Source organism: Mirounga leonina, unplaced genomic scaffold (genome assembly GCF_011800145.1).
Source record: "Mirounga leonina isolate KUSES-001 unplaced genomic scaffold, KU_Mleo_1.0 Mir_126, whole genome shotgun sequence".
In the NCBI taxonomy this organism is placed as follows: Eukaryota; Metazoa; Chordata; class Mammalia; order Carnivora; family Phocidae; genus Mirounga; species Mirounga leonina.
This window is the reverse complement of record NW_023270314.1, coordinates 30,913,078-30,935,372: the sequence shown is the minus strand read 5'-3', so window position 1 is coordinate 30,935,372 and position 22,295 is coordinate 30,913,078. Positions and strand designations below refer to the sequence as shown.

Here is a 22,295-nt window from a genome sequence, read left to right as displayed (position 1 = left end):
GAATGTTTTGGGTAAGTGTTCTGTCCCGATCTTAATCACAGTGATTCAAACATCAAACACCCAACAAAAAACACGACGTTCTTCATCTCTGAAACAGAAGCTGAAAAGAAGCAGGAGCATGGTCACCGGGTTCACCACGTGGGGCACCTGACACTTGACTGTTGGATCATCTTGGCCAAACAGTAATAAGGTGAAAGAGAAAAAAAATCCACTGTCTATCCTAGGGAAATTTGAGCTGTCATGCTCATCTTACTTTAACTGTCTTCAGAGTACTTAGTCACTGAAATACTCAAAATTTTCACTACCTTTTCTGAGGCAGCAAAACGAAGACAGTGTTACTTTCTAGTTACATTACAACCAATGTTCACTTTCTCCACTCCCTTGGTATTTGTGACTCTTTACTCGGATTCCTAGATTCTCCTTTCATGAAGGAAAGGAACAGATGCTTCTTGGTAACAATTAAGTCCAGGACTGCATTGTGTGCAAGTTAAGAAAGGCTAAGGCACACTGTCATATTCCTAGGTAAGCAGACCCATTTCTTCTGATACTGAGTACACTTGAGTATTAAGAGAAAAAGCTATCATGGTAAGTCAAGTCCTGGTTCTTGTGGATTTCAGTCTGAGACACCACTGGATACATGTATTCAAAAGATCAACTGCTTTTAAAAAGTAACTTTTGTGAAAGGTAATTCTACTGTACAATTCGAGAATCAAACAGTTGTTAAAAGATATTCACTGAAAAGTCTCCCACATCTTTCCCATCTCCTGGCTCCCACCCCCACTTCCAGATAACCGCTGGTCATGTTTCTTAAGTACACCTCTGGTATTGATTTTACAAAAGAGCAAATATGAGTGTGTAATTTTTATGCAAAATATTTTATACCACAAACACTGCTGCACTTAAAAAATGCTTAGTATCTTAAGACCTTTCCATATTCATATAAAGATCGCTCATGTCCTTTTTTACAGCTGTATGGTACTCCTTTGTATGGGTACACCATGATTTATTATTTGGACCCCTTATTGACAGATATTTAAATTGTTTCCAAACTTTAATTATGCTGGTCATTAACATTTGCTTAACACAATTCCTGTCATTCACTACACTAAGCATTTTACATGTATTGTCTCAGTCTTTATAAAAACCCAATGTTAGCTAATGTTACAAGGTGGGTAGAGAGGGTTGGGATGACTGACTACCTTGACCAAAGTCAAATGGCAAGTAAATGGAGCTATTTAATGAGCACACATGAAGCTAATTATAGAGTAATTAGAATTCTTTCCAGGAGGAGTCAGACATGAGACACTTGGTTTTGGTACAAATCTTTTTATTTGCTGCATTGTTTCTATTAAATATTTTCTTCCTATGCAGTATGTTGACTGTTTAAGATTTTCTATAATTCCTCAGATTTTTTCCCCAAGTATTCCATTTATTAATTTGGCATCACTTAACTTCTTAGAGCCAGAAAAACTTTCTGGGAATTCCCTTAACAAAGGAACATTACTAAGACAACAGTTTATAGTAAACTGAAACCACAGTTTCCAACCAACAACTATCCACTCTGGTGTATAATTTGAACAACTGTTAGCTCATTCTTCTGGATAAAGTTATTCTAAACTTTTTTAGGATGTTAATAGGATTTTTTCCTCTGTTTATACTTCCCTTACATCTCATTTAGCTTAAGCATTGATGGAGTACCTCTGCTCTTAGTTTGGAAGATGAAGGAGACAGTCCTGCTCTGAAGCTGAGACAAGCTTCCCAAGGCTGCCCAGTAACAAAGGTAAAACACGGGCTGTTATGAGAATTATAAAGTGTTTCATGAGTTCAGTCATGCGGTAGCCTTCATTTAATTGACGAGTAGGGAAGGCAAAGTGGGATGGGCTGCGTGGAGAAAGAAAAATGTCTTTTGGAGACTTTCAGGGCTGATAGAAATTTGACAGACCTAACAGTGATGAGAGAGTGAGTTTGGAGAGGTCTTGTTCAAGAAGAGAGGTTATAGATTAAATGGTGCAGTGTTAGATGTTGCTAAAGCAGAGAAATGCTTTGGCCACCAAGCAGAGAACCTAAAGGGCTTCATGAAGTGTAGTGTGGAAATCAATCATAACAAATAGGTTGAAACACATTCGGTGGGGGGTGGGGGAGGGTTTCCAGAATCTCTGGACTGTACTCTATGGTTTCCCTAAACTAATGGGGAAATGTTTAGCCTTGGCTTTAGGGAGGATTTACTGATTTTAATGATGGGATATGCCCTGTTTACAGGTAAACTGTGTGAAAGATAACGACTAATTTTGGGGTTGACCCTTTAAACAAATTCACTCTTGTTGGACTGGGAACAGGCAACTTTCTGAGTTGTGCAACCTTTGAAAATTGACAATAGTTTGTTAAAATAATAACTGAAAGAAAGGAACAAAAGCTGCCACAATCGAATACAGAAAGCACAATTTTAAGTGTATACACACAATGACTTCACTCTTGCACGGAGTAGGCTCTGGCACATTTGGTGCTCTATTTTTCTGGTTCCAAACAGAAGGATATTTTATGTGATGCAGAATTCTTTCAGTGGCAATTTTCCCCCCATATGATTTTCTTTCCCCATCGGGACTGGCTTGAAAGAAAGGAAAAGATAAAGAATGGTAGATTGAATACCACAAATCTAAACAAGGGCTCTGAGCTAATTGTTGACCTTTTTTTTTTTAACACAGTTTTATTGTGAAATCCACCTCAAATGCATATAACAAAGTGCATAAAATAATGAGTAGAGCTTTTTTTACTGTAAAGCAAATCGCTCTGTAACCACTGCCCAGACCAAGCAGTAGACCTTGGCAGTTCCCTCCTCCCCAAAGGGCTTTTGTTCCAATCACCATCCCTCCCTTCCCCACACCACTCTCCTGATTTTAAGGACAATCACTTCCTTTAAAGTTTTTTTTTTTTAATCACCTAAGTATAGATCTGTAAATGCTATAATATAGTTGTCTATTTTTGAACTTAATATAGAAATGCAGTGTTGAATTGTATTCTTTTGTTTCCATCATCTTTCACTCAACTTGGCTGTAAGATTCATCTGTACGGTTGCAAGTAACAACAGTTCCTTTATTTTCATTGCTAAATAGTATTCCAACATTGATGGCATTTGAGTTGTTTCCACCTTGGGGCTATTACAAACGATACTATGAGCATCCTTATCCTTGTCTCTTGGTGTACTTGGGAATGCATTTCTGTTGACCATTTTCTTAGCTGTGGAATTGTATCTAATTATCTATTAAGATACTACCACAGAGCAGCCTACAAGAGTTAGCAAATCATGGATATAGTCCGTGTTCAGTGGTAAGAGATCCTGGAACTATCCAAAGATGCCACAAAGTCAGTTGGGTTGGGGGATGGGTAAGAGGATGGCTTAGCGGATTTGCTGCCTTCACCTGAACCTGGGCAGACCCATTCATAATGGTTCAAGATTTTGTTTAGAAGGTGTTCTGTAAAAAGTTTGTTGGCAATACAGCATATGGGAATTACACTGCTCAGACCAAGTATTTAATATTAATGGAATTAAATGGTTAAAAGAAGTCTGAAGGATGAACTGGAAGAGAAGACTAACTAGATAGAGGGACCAGCTGGTTAGACAGTTGAGTAGGTGAGTGATTATAAGAACTTCATGTGCCCTGGAGAGGGACAATAGAAGTAGTGAGTATGAACAAGCCATTTTTGGTGCCCAGACTGGGTATGTTGAGTGAGTAGGAGTTAAGTGTGGAGCACATATGGTTGGGTAGATCTTGTGATGAGCCAAGAGGCAGCACTGGAACATAGTTACAGGCATAGACTTTGGACTCAGCCACCTCTGTGAGGTCTGAGTGATCCTGGCTAAGTAACTGAACCTCATTCTCATTTGACAAATGAGGTTAATAATAGGACCTACTTTAAAGGTTGTTATGAAGAGCCAGTAAGAAGCACTTGGTGTTAGTCCCTGCTGCTGTGATTGGTAATCATAATTGCACTTGCTAGAGCTAAGGGGGACATGCTATCAGCTATTAAAGTGTAAAAGAAAGACTTCCAGAAATGATTTAGAAAAAGCCATGTTACAGCGATAATTTTAGAAATGTCTAGAATTCCTTTAGGCAAGTGTGTAAATAAAAGCCTGTTGAATTGAGCATACACAGGCTGACCTTAGCAACAGCTGGATTCCTACAAGAATTCCTACAAGAATCTTATTCCACCCTGGAACTGTGAGCACCCAGGAAATGTTCAAGATCTTATCTCTCTGCTTAGTGGGATCTAAATCCCAGATAAACTGGTATTTGAAAACAAGGTTTAAAAAGAGTGAGAATAAACTGTCACGTGCCTTTGCTGCCTTTGAGAGGGAGGATAGAATCTAAATGGTTTTAAAGACAAGCTGTGATCTAATTAATTATGTTGTTCTAACAGAACAGCTGTGATCTACAGGGGATCTAAAAAAGCTACATAGTGGTTTGCTTCTTGGCTACACATTAGCCTCCACCTGGGAGATTTAAACTATCCCAAACACAGAGACTGATTAAATTGGTCTGGGGTGACCCTATGTATTGCCTTTTAAACTAATTAATTCCAGTATAGTTACCATACAGTGTTATACTCATTTCAGGTGTACAATACAGTGATTCAACAATTCTGTACATTACTCAGTCCTCATTAGTATTAGTTAACTTTTAATCCCCATTACATCTTATGCATATAGCAATTTATATTAAATCAGTGGTGGCTTAAGTCTGAACCTATTCTTTACTCCTCCCCCCGCCCCGCCATGTTTGAGGTATATGGTGTCATACTTTATATCCTTTTATTTTGTGAATCCCTTGACGATTTTTATAGATATGCTTCATTTTACTGCTGTTGTGCTTCCTACTTTCCTTACTCCTACTTACGGTCTTCCCTTTCTACTCAGAAAGTCCCCTTTAACATTTCTTGTAGGGCTAGTTTAGTGGTGATAAGTTCCTTTAACTTTTGTTTGTCTAGGAAACTCTCTCTCTCTCCCTCTATTCTGGGTGATAGCCTTGCTGGGTAGAGTATTCTTGGTTGTAGGTTTTTTTCCTTTCAGCACTTTGAATATATCATGTCACTCTCTCCTGGCCTGCAAAGTTTCTGTTAAAAAATCAGCTGATAGCCTTATGGGATTTGCCTCTTATGTAACTGTTTTTCTTCTCTCACTGCTTTTAAAATTCTCTATCACTACTTTTTGCCATTTTAATTACTATGTGTCTTGGCGGGGACCTCCTTGGGTTGATTTTGTTGGGAGGATCTCCTGTGCCTCCTGGATCTGGATTTCTATTTCTTTCCCCAGCTTAGGGGAAACTTTCAAGTATTTCTTGAACTACCTTTTCTGCCCCCTTTTCTCTCTCTCCTCCCTCTGGGATCCCTATAATGGGAATGTTATTATACATGATGAGTTGCTGAGTTCCCTAAGTCTATTTTTGTTTTTTTATTATTTTTTCTCTCTCCTGTTTGGCTTGATTGCTTTCCATTACTCTGTCCTTCAGGTCACTGATCCATTCTGCTGCTTCCTCTAGTCTACTATTTATTCCCACTAGTGTAGTTTTAATTTTTTTTGAGTTATCTCTAATTGGTTCTTTTTTTGTTTTCCATCTCTTTATTAAGGGTCTCACTGAGATCCTCCACTCTTTTCTGAAGTCCAGTGAGTCTCTTTATGACCATTAAATTCACAGACCTATTATTTATCTCATTTAGCTCTGTTGCTGTAATTTTGTCCTATTCTTTCAATTGGGACATAGTCCTCTGTCTCCCCATTTTGTCTCTCTCTCTGTTAGGAAACTTAGCTACATCTCCTGCTCTTGAAAGTAGTGGGCCTATGAAGAAGAGGTCCTATAGTGCCCTGCAGTATAATGCCCTCTGTTCCCCAGAACCTGGCACTTCAGGGGTGTCTCTTACATGTATTGCATGCTCCCTACTGTTGTGGCTGAGCCAATTTTCCCTCCAGTCCATCTGCAATGTCTCTCTTTGCCTGTTGTGTGCAGGGTTTGGTCCCCGTGTTGTTAGTAAGCCAGTCTGGGGCCGCCTTGGGCTTGATGAGTCAGACCAGGTGTTTGCCAGATGCAGTAGCACCAAACTGCAGGATGCTTTCTGTGTTGTCCACTGAGAAGCTTTGCCCCTAGCCCACTATTGGGGCCACAGTTGAACTGGTGTGTATGGTTATCTTCCTCGTCCCCCCGAGGAGTCACTTTCGAGTGATGCTGGGCCCTGTGGGGGCTGCTTGCACACTGCCAGGCTCGTGGCACCACTCTTGGAGGGGCTCTGGCCAAGGGCATATTGGAGGGGTTAGGTCCACAGAACACAGGGGTGGGACACGTGGTGGTAGCAAGGTCCAGCAGGTCTGCTGCAGGAAAGACCTGGAGCTGCCAGGGACCAGGGCTGGTGGTGTTGGATGGGGTGGGTGGATCCATAGAAGAGCTGGGGGTGGGCCATGCAGTGTCAGTAAGGTATGCACAGATCTGTTGTGGGAGGAGCCCTACAGGCCTGGCTGGAGGGGATGTGTCCACAGGAGAATGCAGGGGCAGGTGCACTGTTAGCAAGTTAGGTAGAGAGTGTTGCTGCTGCACTGGTTCCCACAGGTGTCTGGGGGGGCAGGGCATGGGGGAGGGAGATGGCGCCAGCCAGCTCTTTTGTTCTTGGAAAGTCTCCCAAAGGTACCCGCCCTTAGTTTAACTCCCCACTATTTCTCTGCCCTTCCTACCCTCTTTGATGTGGCCTCTTCTGTGCATTTAGCTGTGCACAATGTGTTCTGCCAGTCCGCAGATCATCTTCTGGGTTATTTACACTGATGTGGGTGTTACCTCATTGTTTCCATTGGATGTCAGGATCTTCCTACTCCTATAATCTTCCTGGAAGTCTCTGTATATTGGTTTTTTGTTTTAAAGCTCTGCGACCCTAAACGTGCAGCTAGATTTCAAGCCACTGGACAAGTAAGTTGTATTTCGATCATTATCAACATGGTGGGAAAACCAGTCTGGATTATAGGGCAGATTCTCCAAGTAAAAATACAGGAAATTACTTTCACATCTATTATCTCACTTAATCCTCTAGGTAGGTAGGCAGCAGTCCCTTTTATAGGCCACTCTGGCTCAGAGAAGTAACATACTCAGGGGCACAAAGTGTGCCTCAGTTTTTTGTGAGCTTTAAAGCCAAGACCCCTACTTACCTTAAGTGGATTATCTTCTCTAGTGCTCACAGGATTGGGAGAAATATGCCCAAACTAGTTATGGTTTGGGAAGTCTACTTCCTTATGACTAAGGGATGTCTCAGCCCAGAAAGCCAGTGGGTATTGACTACTTACAGACCAGCACCCATCAGCTACCATAGGAGGCGCTGGGCTCCTCCCTGGGGAGCTGTGTATGGAGAGCCATCTATGAGACACCTATCACAGGTGCTCAAGCTGAGACCTTAGGCCAGTTCTAGAGTGGGAAGTTGGTAACTCCCTAGCCTAAAGCAAAGCCTCCTACCCATTCCCCCACTGTCATGTCCCAAGCAATGAGGACTGCAGTTTTCTTAAAAAGTTTTTCTGATCATACAACTCTTACTCACTGTAGTGAAGTTGAAAGCTAAAGAAGAGCATTAAAAGAAGATCCTCTGCTACCCAGAAATAACCCCTATTAAGAATTTGTATTTTTTTTGCCTTAAAAAAAGTTAAGTTGGAATATTACATATACAGTTACTCCTTAAGTAACATAGGTTTGGACTGTAGGGGTCCACTTATACATGGATTTTTTGATAAATATGCTATAGTACTAATAAATGTATTTTCCTTAGAATTTTAACATTTTCTTTTCTCCAGCTTATATTAAAGAATACAGTGTGATAATACATGTAACATACAAAATACATGTTGACTATGTTGTCAGTTAAGACTCCCAGTCAAAAGAGGGCTATTAGTAGTTAAGTATTTGGGAGTCACAGATTCTACGGGGATTTCTTTCTTTTTTTTTTTTTTTTTAGATTTTTTATTTATTTGACAGCGAGAGAGACAGTGAGAGAGGGAACACAAGCAGCGGGAGTGGGAGAGGGAGAAGCAGGCTTCCCGCGGAGCAGGGAGCCCGATGCGGGGCTCGATCCCAGGACCCTGGGATCATGACCTGAGCCGAAGGCAGATGCTTAACGACTGAGCCACCCAGGCGCCCCTCTATGGGGATTTCTGACTGTACAGGGGTTTGGTGCCCCTAGCCCCTCGTTGTCCAAGGGCCAACTATAGTTTGTGTCCTGTTTTCCTCCATTTCATTTTTTTATCCCTGAAAACAGTTGCAACAGCTGCCAAATGCCTTCACATGAATGAACCACAGTTTAACCATCCCCTCCAATTTTCCACTGTTAAATACTAGAAAGGAGGACTATGTGAACCAGCATGTTTTATTATTATGGAAAGAGTATATGGCCCTTTTAAGGCTCTTTATACTTATTTTCAGTTGCCTTTCAGAAAACTTGTACAAATGGCCACCAGTACTAGTTCTTCATGGGACTCTTGCCAGAATTAAATTGATCAGTTTGATAAAAGAAAATGTGTAACATTAACTGTGAACACCTTTTCATATTTACTAACCACTTTTATTAAGCCATTGAAAGATTAGCAGAGTAATCTTTCAAAATGCAAATCTGCTCATATCAAATACCTCCTGCTTGAAAGATTTCAAAAGCTTTTCTTTGCAAAACTGATTGCCTTTAAGAACTCTCCACCAGTCTTCACTCCAGCCAATTTAGGCTTGGGGTTGCCATGCTTTCGGGCTCCAGAACTTTTGCACCGATTTCCTCTGCCAGCTTGTCTTTTCTCCTTGCCTAGGACCTATTCATCTTTTAGCTCGAGTGCCACTTCTTCCAGGGACTCTCACCAATCACTATGAGGGCCTATTACCCTACCACAGATTCTTGGGTAATGCAGAGTCCTCTGTCATTCCTGCATCAGTTATTCAATATATAGCTGCTTTCCCCACAATATTATGTAGTTCTACGAGAGTGAAAACAGTATTGTTTTGCTCACTCTTCCCTAGTGTGTACACACACAAGGCTGAAATGTAGAATATGACCAAAGCTGTGTCTTCAGGGTCTAAGACGAACTGATGCATACAGAATCTAAATCACAGTCTAGACTATTAAAAGAGGTCAGATGGTAACACTGCTAGGAACTAAGGGAGCTAGATTTTACTGCAAAGGAATTCCAGTTTGATAGAGAGGAAACAGCAACTGAGAGAATGGAGATGGGAGGAAAAGGGAAAATGCACGAAGGATGGCTTCAACATTAAAAGCTTAGTATCTCCAGGACAGGAAATACAGAAGTGTTAAAAAGGCAATGAAACAACGTAGTTAGACACAGTATAAATCTCCCTGCCTCACTTCTTCCCCAGTCAGCTGTGTCTTCCGTGTTCCCAGTACACTTTAAAGTTCAGCTGTAACTCCCACGTGTTATAAACGTTCCATCTGGGAGCTCAGTGTAACACCCCACACCCCAAGTCAAGTGCTGACTTCAGCGTCTATCAATCCCGTATCTCAGTCCTGTCTCTATCACTAAGTAACTGTGTAACTAGGTAACTCGGTGTTTTATGTATCTCAATTTCCTCATCAGAACAAAGATGACTATTAGAATTGGTTTTATAAACCAAAAGAGGCGACACTTATAATGTCTGAGAGCGCACCCGGCACATATTACAAGCTTAATAAATACGCTATTACTATACTGTTCTTTTGAAAGATTGTGGTATAATTAATTCTGATAATATGTGAAGAATCCAAGAATCCCTGACACATAGTAGGTGTGCACTGTTTGATGAAATAGGTGTTCATTAAGACCTTATGACCAAAGGCAATCTTAATTTTACCTGTTCAGTCATAATATCAAAGGTGGAACTACACTCTAAGTTCAGCACTGTGGTGGGACTATAAATTAGTACACCCCTTTCTGAGAGCAATTTGGCAACACTATCCAAATTAAAAATGTGCATATCTGAAATTCAGTGTAAGCACATACACAAAATAGAGGTTCCTAGAGCTAAATCACAAAGGGTGCTCAGTAAAACATTGTTTCTAATAGCCAAAACCTGAACATAACTTCAATGTCCATCACCATGGGAACGTGATATAGCCATTATAAAACAGAACATGGACATTAAGATATATTTTCAATTTATTAAGGAGACTAGAGATGCAGAACAGTTTACAGAATATACTTCATGTGCTAGGGGAACAATCTGTGAAACCTATTTTCCTGGAAACTTAATAAGCATTTTTGTAAATGCATGAAGATCTAGGAAAGACACGCAGAACTTTCTGACAGTTTTCTCTGGATAGAAAAATCAGCTTAGGAAAATAATGGAGTTTTACATTAAATATGATTGAATTTTTAAAATTATACATCGAGTGTATATATATAATCACATTAAAAATTCTTTTGTGGGGAAATAAAAACTGATCGGCCAAGACCGTCTACTTCTAGGAATCCCCAGAGAATAATTTGAAATGGGATATATCAATTTATATACAAAGATGTTCACATCAGTCTTATGAATGTTAGTACAATTTTTATTTTACTAATTTATTTATATTAGTAAAAACAACTTAATATCCAACAGCAGAGGGTTGGTTTAAGTAATGGTACAATATATAACAGAATACTATATAGTCATTAAAAATCATGCTGTAGAATTTTTATTAAAATGAAAACTTCTAAATACATCATTAAGTGAAAAGGATAAGTTACAACAGTTATGGGCAGTCTGAGCAGTACTGTTACCTTTAAATGGCAGGATTACAGGTGATTTTTCTCCTTTTGTTTTTCAGTTTCTTCCCTCTTCTACAAATTTTTTAAAATAAAGCTTTCCTAATTTCCTACAATGATTTTGTAATTAGGAAAAAATGCTTATAGCTGACTCTAAGCTTGCTTTACAACTTGGAATTAATGTAACTATGGTGCTAGTTACTTTGGTACAAATCCAAGAAATACTTCAACATGGGTTTGGAAAGAGTTATAATGAGGTAAAAAAGTCACCATTTCCCAAGAATCTTAATAATAAAATGTTAAAGACACTTCTTTGTTTATCAAAAGAATTTATTAGAAAATATTACATACTACATATCTGTTTAAGAGTATTGTTTCAGTAGACAGCACTCCATCCTCGTACTACAAACAACGTCTCGTGGACCGTGGGGCAACCACTGTGCTTCTGAAGCTACATCTTTTGGATGGAACATTCAAACAGTACACACTGTGGCCATTTAAAGGAAGATAATGGAGAAAATGTGGTAATTACCAGAAAAAAAAAATCACAAAACTTTTGGAATGTTAAAGTAATAAGTAATTACTTTTAGTCTCAATTTCTAGGCACTAGCCTAAAACATTGGTCAGTGTGACTAGTAAGTTAATGGGACCAAGGATTCAAAGGTCAAGTTAATACTGAATCTTAATAAATAACGAGAAATCTGTAACCCCACAAGATGTTTTTGTGCACATGCAAAATTAAATTTCTGAAAAAAGCAAGAATGGGGAATGTTAAAGCATTGTTTTTTGAACATAAAGCATGCACTTTCTAATACATTCTTAGATATTTCTAAGTTTTAAAAGTCTGAATTCTAATCCAGTAACATTCTTCATTAGCATTTTAAATGCAGTCTAACCAAGTACCCCAAAGCAGATATGGAATACACACTTGTTATTTTCAAGAAAGGTAGAAATAATTCATGGCACTGCTACCAAAGATGTGAGACTTTAACTCTGGACCTCCACCTAGTTTTTTCTTCAAAACTTTTAAGCATGTTTGCAAAGCTAAATGGTAAAAGCAAATTTTAAAATGTAACCCTACTCCCAAACATCACTGAAAGAAAATGCAGGAAAAGTATGCCCTGTGTGATTATCTTAGGCAATTTGCTACAAAATTTTCAAAGTGTGAACCTGCTTTAACTGAAAATAGTTTGAAAGTTCACACAATTGTTTCTAGAGTTCAAAACAAACAAATGAGGTGTGTGCTGATATTTAAAAGTCCTAATATTTTATTAGAATATACTTCCAAACTTCTTTCCCCTTCGTATCTAAACACAAACTTTAATTAAAAATATATATATAAATCAGTAGAATACCATATTACAAATGCCCAGAAATGCAGAATAAAGATCAAGAACTGCTTGGAAATATTTCTAACACTTTTTGGGATTACATTCATAATCTAATAAAGATTATGAACTAGCACAATCATTATTGGGGCCAACAATTCAAAATATTTGCCTTATCAAAGCTAGCACCAAGAAAGTATTATGCACATAAACTTGAGAACCAGATCATCTTTACTTCAGAAAAGCACAGTCCTACAGAGTACTGCTCTCTAGTGTAGCTAGTAAAAGGGTCAATCTGTCTCACTGAGGCATACGTCTATCAGAGGCATTAACATCTTATCCGAACAGCTTTCCAGTTATTTGGTATCTATTGAAAATTGTTAATGGAATGAAAGACAGTTTATTATGGATATAACTCATTTTTTCTTCTAAGATGCCAATTAAAACAGTGGCTCTCTAACACTCTGAACTTACCTTTTGTAAAAATTAACATATTCTAGTATTTAAAAAAAGACAGTCAAATCCCTAGTCCCTGAAAGCCTAACCAAGTCCATTATTTAATTCCTCTCTCTTTCCAAAACACAGGTTTTAATGTCGAGAATTTTGCAACATGGTTAATGGCTACCACATGGTCACCTAATTAACACTTTATTCACTGTAAAGCATTTGGAGACTTCTCAAGTGTGAAAAGAATTTCATTAGTGATTAGATAGATGAGCAACTGAAAGCCACTGAAGTGAGTTTCATAATTCTACCTTCGTCCCAAGGAAGGGAGGGTCACTACTCAACAGCAACTCTCCAGTTGGCACAAATAATTTATCATTTCTCTGATAGGTAGGAGGTATCATGAAAGAACATAATTTTTACAAATTTTTACATACGAACACTTTTTCCAAACTGATCTGTTAAATTCAACAGAGTTTTAGACTTCCATAGTTGTAAATCTAGCAAATCAAACTGCTTCATCTCAACTGGGGGGAAAAAAAGGCACAAAAGAAAAACAAGCAGCATAACCTTTATTTGGTGATACAGTAACAGTGTTCCAAAGTTTTGAACACTGAATTTTACTCATGTGATAATCTGTTTTCTATCTAGGCAATTTATTCAGATGTGTGCTTTAAAAATACACATTAGGAACCCTGCAATTGGTATATTCTGTTATTAGAAATATTTTTCATGGTAATACATTATTTAACTTTCTATAATTAGAGGGAAAAATCATAAAGATCATACTTTATTTTTAGCCTGACAGAATAAATGTATCATATATATCTTTTCCAAAACCAGTGCACTTAGAAGACTCTAATTTATGCACTCCATTGTTCAAATCAAAAAGCTGTACATCTTCCAGTATCCACACTATAACACAGTCCTAGTAAAAATGCACACTCCTTTAACCCCTTTACTTTCCCTTGAATTTGCTTTTATTTTCGGGAGGAGGAAAGGATAAAGAAGTTGCAGTGCAGAACTATATTTATTTAGAACAAAACTTTATATTCTACATTAAAAAAAATAATTTTATCAAAACCAAATTTCAATCACAGTTATGTATGATTTTCAGTTAAAGGTACATGTTGAAATTGCACTTTGCAGATATCTTGACAGTGTCCTTTATAGTGCTCCCCATTTCAACCTATGTTTTTTTCGGTAGACACAGGTTCTTCCAGAGTTTTCTTTTGGCTTCCCTTCCGTGAATATTTGTATTTGTCTACATAGGCTTTAACCAGATTCGCCACTTTAGTAGAATTTACTTCTCCACTCTTACTATGACAAACCTATGAAAAAAGGAGGGGGAATATTTTTCTCATACTTAAAAGGATTACAGCAAAATGGAAAGCTTTTTGAAAAACAACCCCTAAAAGATAATCAGACATTTTTGTATGTTTCATATCTCATATGAACTTATTTGAAAGGTAAAAAAGCAGACAAGAATTAGAAGTTAGTGCTTATTATTTTAATTAGACTTAAGCATTCCTTTATTAAAAGAGAGATGACTCAAAACAATACATACATAACAATGCTAAAGCTATAGAACTTACTTTATCCACTGCTTTCCGTACAATCTCTTTATATTCTTCCTTGGTGATATCTTTATTTTGGTAAAATGGCTTAATGGCCAATTTTACCTCCTGTGCTGCTTTTTCTTGGATTTGTAACTTCTGGTAAGAGGAAAAAGTATAATTATTATTTGCCCAATCACATACTTTCAAAAAAGTTCTTTAAAAATATGAAATTGAAAACACACTTTTACATTATTGCAAAAATTCTTCAAATATTAGTATCATAAATACAAAAGTTATGTATTAACACACATATCAAACATTTCTAAAAATAATCATGAAATACTACCAGTAACTCATTGGACATCAACATATCTAGATAGAACCCTTCAAATAGCATTGGAATTTAAGACTATCAACAGTAAATTCCCTTTCCCAATTATACAAAACAAAACTGGTATTTTTTCATCTTTATCATATACAGAATATGTAGGTTGCTCTCAACCTTGAACTTGCCTTGTCTGTCTTCGAGCTATCTGCGCTGGCTTCCACTGTAACACTTACTTTGCTTTCTGTCAATTTTACAGCAGCATTAGAGGATTTGCTGTGACTTGATGACGAAGTATTACCAGAACTTGGTCCCTGAACTATTCCCGAATTTCCTGGGGCTGCTGTTGGAGCAGGCAAGACTGGTGTACTCATGTTGTTACTTACATGAGAAGCACTAGGAATACCCTGTTTTAAAGAGTTATCATCAGTTAATTAATTACTTGTATTCAATAGAAGTCTTTTAGTCATTAGAAATAACAAAAAAATTCAAAGTGAGTCAACCTCAGTACTTAATTCTTATTTCAGGTCATGTATATCTAAGGGACTCCGAAGAAAAATGAGTAACATTCTTAAACAGAGACCTATGTAAATATGTCAAGTGACTTTTAAATTACACTTGCGAATTGTAATGTTCTGACAACACTAAAAACAACAAGAAGGAAAAGAACAGCATTTAAAGAATAGTAACTTTCCTGAAAGGCTCTTTATGAAAATTAACTAAAGTATGAGCCCTCACTTTAAAGATGGGAGAAAAGGAGACAGTGAAGTCAAATGGCTTGCAGAGAGCTGATAGGGGCTAAAAAAAAAAAAAGGAGGTCCCAAATTCTGGAATCCTACTCCCCTTATCTTCCAACTATACACTGCTTTCTAGGATTTGTGAAATGTAGGCACAGAACTATAAGGAACACAGTGTTTACAAACTATTATTCAAATTTTCTATATGCTTCAGTCACTTCTTTCTTTTTAGCATAGTAAACTCAGTGAAAATGAAACACAGATGGTAATGGATAATGAACAGCTTTATCTGGCATTTGTCCCAACAAGACAATATAAGCTTCATCACAAGTTCCTACCCCCTTAAAAGTCCAATAAAGTAGAGAATTATTTTAAAGCACCCACCAGTTGATTCTAATTTGGCTCATAATTTGATCTTAACTTGAAAAAGCAAATCTGTTTGCACATCAACAACAGTATATATGTAGCTTAGATTTGATAATATGTATTCAATTCATTTTCTTATTTGAGGGGTGGGAGGTTTGAGGAAGGACAGTGAAGGGAGGCTATAAAGGTTTACCATAAACCTAATCAAATAAATAAATAAATGTTTGTGGATACCAGGAAGCCCTTTCTTGCACATCTGTCCCTAACAGTTAAATGCTTATAATGGCTATGTTGATTAAACTTTAGATGCTAAAAACATACCTGCAATTGCTTTCCATCTGGCTGTGAAGCAATGTAGCTGACTTGTTGGCATGGTGGGGGAGGGGGTGGTGGCGGTGGGAGTCCCTGAGATACACTAGTAGGAGCAGCTACCTGCATGAGAGGCACGCCTGTGTGCAGATGCAAGGGTAGCTGAGGATGAATGTTAAATGGATTGCGCTGGATGTTCATCAAAGGAGCATGAACACCCACTGGATATGGGAAGATATTCATAGGCTGTTGTGCATTCATCTGTTGCTGCATTACATTCATTTGTGGCTGCATCATATTTATAGGTAGCTGAGAACCATCTCCATGTTGGTTTGTTTGGTCTTTTAGGTTAGAATCTATCAAAAGAAAAAAGGCTTGTGAAGAAAAATCATGTGCAAACTTCTTTAGCCAGAGAAGCAAAGAACCAGTGATTATAGTAAGATTAAATAGCAATGAACAGACTCAGAACACCTAAACGAATCTCCAATCATTTAGTTTAATCTTGTCATTTCTAAATAATGTGGGCTGATTTTCTAACTAAAAAAAAAAAAAATCAAAATTATTTTTAAGAATAAGTTCACATAACAACATCTGCTGACATTAGCAAAGAATCAGTACCTCACGAAATCTGCTAAAGAAATAATCCTATAAAATTTAATTAGATTACTGAATTAGAAGGTTAACCATTTTTTTAATCTTTAACAGCTTTTTTCTTGCCATGTTCTTAACAAGAAAAGCCAAGGAGAAATAAATCGTTATTAGAAAAATAACTTATTTATATGAGAACAATGATCAATAAAATCTAAGTGCGCAGGTCTGAGATAAAAGAAATAGAAGTTAAATCCTGCACAAGAACGTCCCAAATTCTTCTATTGTAGCAAACTAGCAAACTGTACTTACAGAACTTAAGTCTTTGGCAAGGTCGGGGGGGGGCGGTGAAAAAGGCAGTAAATACTGATGTGTATATATATCTATATAATGCAAAGTGACTTAGGGATTCAATTTAACATTATAAAACTATAAACACGGATCATTACAATTCATATAAATAAGAGATTAAATTTATAATCTCTTTCTTCACATAAAACAGTGTTAATAAACAGAATATATTACCTTGTTCAGTTGTTTCCTCTTCTTGTCTCATCCATCCAGACTGTGGACCTGAAGAATTCCTCCCTCGTCGGGAATAATAGTTTTGCACATCTGCCGGTAGAGTCTTTCTCACAGCCCAACTAGATGCAGATGTCCACCCAGATCTATCTGCCGGTGTATCAAATGAAAACTCTTGCTCATTTTTCCGTTTATAGGGTTGTTGTTCCACAAACTTGAAAGACTCATTCCCTGAACTATTCGAATTCCCTGAGAGGGGTTTTCGGTTTTGCCACCGATTTTCACTTTGATCTGTAGAGGCAAAACCACCTCTGTAAGTGCCTCTGCCACGGTTACCTCTACCACGGTTAGACATCCAACCTGAACCAAAGTTTTTATTCCAAGAATTCCCTGAATTTTCATTTCTGTTTTCTTCCCAGTGAGAATCTTTTAACTTTTCTGGATTCCTGGTCCTTGGATCAGGCCCAGAATTTATTTTTTCTGTTACCCAACTGGGACAGTCATTTCTGTGTTTGTCAGCAGAATTTGGATCATCAGCATCGGAACTGTCATTTTTTTCCTTTCTTGTATTTTCATTCTGTTTCTCTGGGTCATTCTTTCTGTACCGATCATTTCCTCGTGGACATCTCCAACCATCATTTGCCCATCTTTCCTTCCACCGAGGAGAGTAAGTGTCTCTGTCATTTCTACCAAATGATGAACTCTTAATTTTTGTTCTAGATCTTGATGGTGACCTAGAACGAGATCTGGATCTAGACCATCTTCTGGTTCTCCTTTCTCGATCTCGATCTCTCCTTGGCCCATCTCTATCACTTTCTCTTTCTCTGCTCCGGGACCTGGATTTTTCCCTTGGGGAGGAATCTTTCACTCTTGACTGAGATCTTCTGTTTTCTCTAGAAGTGTCTCTTTTGGGGGAGAGTGATACAGATCTTTTGCCTTCCCTTGTACTATCTCTTTTTGGAGATCGAGACTGAGATCGTCTCCTTTCTCTTGCGATATCCTGTTTTGGGGACTGAGAACGAGATTTCCTACGTCCTCTTGCAGATTCTTTCTTGGGAGACTGTGATTGAGACTTCCTGCTTTCTTTTCCAGTTTCTCTTTTGGGAGATGGAGACTGAGACCGCTTCTTTTCTCGTGCAGTATCTTTGTTGGGAGACCAAGTTGTAGAGGGGGAGTGAAATCTAGATCTTCGGGTACGAGGCTTTTTGGCTTTCTCTATCACGTCTACTGGGCTTTCAGATGGTTGAGATACAGTTTCAGCTTTTCCACTGGCAGGATCAGAAGATGGCGTATTACTTTGAGAACTGTGCTCCACAGAATTTTCATTCAATTGTTTAGTATCAGCATTTACAGAAGGTTCAACTTCAGATTCATTCTGGTCACTGCAAAATGAATCACATTCCATAGGTATCATTTCATTATTGTCCTCACTAAAATGCTTCTGAATTTGTTCAATGTGTGTGTTAGGCAATTCTGTAGATGTGGGATGTTCAACAGGAGATTCAGTCTTTGCTCCTAAACATTTGTCTAATTTGGTATTAAGATTATTTTTTAATAAATTATTTTCAGAGTCTTGAATACTATTGGAATTTTCATTCTCTGAAGTATCACATGCTGCAATTACTTCTACATCTTCAGTTTCAACATGCCCAGGCAATTGAACCTCTGAGCACTCTCTGGATTTTTTGTCCACTGTTTGCATAATTTTACCCTCTGAAGATTCTAATTTAGGGCTGTCTACAAGCTGTTCTGTTTTTACTGTTGAATCTTTATGATCAATAATTTCTACTACAGGACTCTGCATAACTTTTGCTTCATTAACCACTGACTCTGCATTCTCTGGTAACTCACCTAAGCTTGGTACAGGTTCGTCTACTTTAATTTCAGATCCTGAACATGTAAGAAAATCATTTGAACGATGATTTGTACATTTATCCACCTTTACCTCTGATTCTGAAGGTCCGGATGTTTGGTCTTGATCTTCTAATGGATCATCTCCTTTTCCAGAAATCTTTTTAGGAGTCTCACTTTCTAAACGTAAAACACTAGCCTCTATACTTGTATTCTCAACTTTTTGAATGTCCTCTTCCTCTCCAACTAGTACAGGAGGATCTTGGGTATGAGACTCAGAATATGAAGATTCCCCTGCTTCCTCTGTATCATGGTTCTCAGTATGTTCCTCACTTTCTTCTACCTGCTCATTGCAACTTCTCAAGTCATTAGCAGACTCATTTTCTACACTTGCCTGCACAGTACAACTGTTACTACTTTCTACATCTGATTGGAGCTCTTTCTCTAACACAGGTGGTGTGTCAGATTCTGCTGTTTCTTCATCTACTGACTCACTGGAAGATGATTTTTCAGGGGGAGGTATAGAGCTCCTAAGTTTCTTTTTCAATAAAGGTGGTTTTCTTCCTCTTCTTACAGACTTCCGTTTTGGAGCCTGTCTTGTCTGCTTTTCTGACGCAGCTGAAGAGGAAACACTTACAGATGGATTGTTATCTGGGGCATCACACCCAGAATTATTTGATACTGGGGATCTCTGAGACTGACTGACTGTTTCAGCTCTTGTGTTACGAGTCGATCTCCTTGTAGGAGTTGTTGCTGCAGGTTTTCGTCTTGTTCCTCTGGTGTTTGATGTACCAGAAGTTTGCTTCTTCTCTTCTCCTTCTTGAGTATGTGCTAATGCATATCCCTTGCAAGAGGTACCTAATAATATATATATTTTAAAAAGTAAAAAGTAAATATATGTTTCAATAAATGAGAATTGTTTGGCTTCAGGTTATGTTAGCATAAAATAAATGTCTATAACAGAGTGAAACAAAATACACTTACGAATCAAGTTATGAATAAATGCATAGCTACTAACATCTAAGTAATACCAGGTATTTATCAGGTTCTTTTAATGCTACAGAAATGAATTATCACAAGATTTGAATTCTTGTGGGCAATCTATAGGGGAGAAAACCAGAAGAAAATATGTTTCGTTTGATAACTACCACTGCTTTATGAATAGGCATTACCTAGGCAAAAAACAAGAGAAAACAAGTTACCCACAAACATATAAAGACTGAAACTATTTGTTCATAATTAATAGGAGATGTAACTTCTAAAGATCTACATTTTGGACACTGAAGCCCTAAACAGAAGGAAGACTTCTAACCAGTTCCTCAAAGATTTGAAGATGTAATTTCTTAAAAGTAAAAAAGATTTTCTACTTGGAACAATTTAAAAGTCCAGTCACTGACCAAATATTTACAGAAATATCTAGGACTTACTATCTTTACCTTATTTTATAGCTTTTCTAAGTCATTAACACTCACTTTCTGGATACGGAAAGAAACTAATAATAATTTTTTAAAAACTAGAAAAATTACACAAACTTTACCAAAATTTTCTAAAGATATGGTACTTGTTGGAAAAATAGTTCTTGGCAACACAGAAGAGATGAGAGGAAGCACTTGTGTTTCAATATTCCAGGGTATAAAACCAATTCTGAAAATTCAAAACAAAAAAAAGACATTTAAAAAATTACACCAACAATTTAAAATTATTAATTTCCCAAATCAGGTTAGCAACTTTATTTTCTTTTTTTTTTTAAGATTTTATTTATTTGACAGAGAGAGACACAGCGAAAGAGGGAACACAAGCAGAGGGAGTGGGAGAGGGAGAAGAAGGCTTCCCGCGGAGCAGGGAGCCCGATGCGGGGCTCGATCCCAGGACCCTGGGATCATGACCTGAGCCGAAGGCAGACGCTTAACGACTGAGCCACTCAGGTGCCCCAGGTTAGCAACTTTAAAATACAGTGTACTTAAATCAGTTTTTGCCAAAATAACTAAAAATGTAAACTCAAGGTTACTCACTGTTCAAAGATGGCTAACAACTGGCTGCACAGACAAAACCCTTAAAAGCATTAATAGCAAAAGGAGATCAAAGACAACTTCATATATAATACATGATTCTCTTTTAAATAATGTAATATTTTGTGAAGACTTTCTTTTTAGCTTCTGCTTTTCTCCATTCTAAAAAAAATCAACTTGGATAATAAAATGTATAGATAAACAAAATACACAGATTTTAAGTGTACAGTTTGATGACTTCTGACTGATATATATATCTGTGTAGCCACCACCATCCCCAACCAGAAAGTGCCTTCATGCCCCTTGCACCTACCCGTCTCCCTTTCTGGGCGAAGAGAAAATTTAGCCAAGTTAACCAAATCAAGGTTTAAAAGAAATCAGCAAGATTAAAAAGAAATCAGTCCATGAATAAATAACAAAACTTGGAAACAGAACTGTTATCACTTGAATTTGAAGCATATCATACATACATGGGTTATATTTTTTGCTACATTTGTTTTATAGCACGTATCAAAAGCAAAAATATCAAAATAAATACATTTTTTAAAAAGGAAAAAAAAAACTGATTTCTGTTGTTCTTTAGTATTGTAAAGTTCCTCAATCTAAGGACGATGGCTCTTCAAAGCTCTCAGTGTCCCTATTAAGTTTCTGCATCCAAAACCAATCCACTCTCAGCTTTTTTTCTGATTCATATTTGTTCAGTTCAGATCCCCTAATTAAAAAAAAAAAAAGCAACTACTTTATCCCAGTATAAGGTTAGATTCTGGAGGAGGAGGAGAAAAGCTTCAAAAACAATGTGCAACTTACTACACATACACAAAAATATTTAACTCTGTAAGATCTCATACATATCCGGACTTCCTAATTTCACTTCTATTTATATTCCACTGTCATTCCTAGAGGGAAGGCCCTATGCAGAACTATATTACAGTGTTATATGAGATAAAGTTATAATGTTAGAGGAATGAGAGTGGCAAGGACTTCAATCTTTATGTAGGAACTTAATTTAAGTATATATAGAATACACCTAGCAATGTGACAGTAGCTTTAGGACTTAAACTAAGAAAAGAAAGAACTACATTATAGAAAATCATGAATGCCAGGGCAGAGTATAAAGACTCGGTCAAATAAATACTAAGAAGAATCTTTTGGAGGGGAAATGTCATGACCAAAGTAGTGTGTCAGCTAACAGCACACAGGTTAAAATTCGAATGGGCAAAACAACAGAAGGATGACAGATCTGAATGCTATTATTAATAATGAATCTTATCATTTTGGTGCTCTCCCTTTTATTTCTTTTTAATTTTTATTTTTTTAATTTAAATTCAATTATCCAATGTATAGTACATCATTAGTTTTTGACATAATGTTCAACAATTCATTAGTTGCATATTAACACCCAGTACTCATCACATCACATGCCCTCCTTAATGCCCATCACCCAGTTACCCCATCCCCCCACCCACCTCCCTTTCCTCAACCCTCAGTTTGTTTCCAGGATTCAAGAGTCTCCCTTTAA

General features: G+C 37.4%; 1 protein-coding gene across 4 annotated transcripts in view; it reads right to left on the bottom strand.

Moving 5' to 3' along the window:
* Positions 1–10,652: 10,652 nt before the first annotated feature.
* The window catches only part of SCAF11 (SR-related CTD associated factor 11), a 76,579-nt gene continuing 64,936 nt past the window's right edge, over positions 10,653–22,295 (bottom strand). The window contains exons 11-16 of one of the 4 annotated variants that reach the window (XM_035002816.1): positions 20,305–20,411; positions 16,920–19,625; positions 15,819–16,162; positions 14,583–14,801; positions 14,106–14,225; positions 10,653–13,841 (exon numbers count right to left, since the gene is read on the bottom strand). In XM_035002816.1, the coding sequence (XP_034858707.1) occupies positions 13,695–13,841; positions 14,106–14,225; positions 14,583–14,801; positions 15,819–16,162; positions 16,920–19,625; positions 20,305–20,411 (3,643 nt within the window). In that variant the 3' untranslated portion in view covers positions 10,653–13,694. The remainder of the gene's footprint in view (positions 13,842–14,105; positions 14,226–14,582; positions 14,802–15,818; positions 16,163–16,919; positions 19,626–20,304; positions 20,412–22,295) is intronic. The other 3 variants (XM_035002815.1, XM_035002817.1, XM_035002818.1) reach the window with 3 other exon arrangements.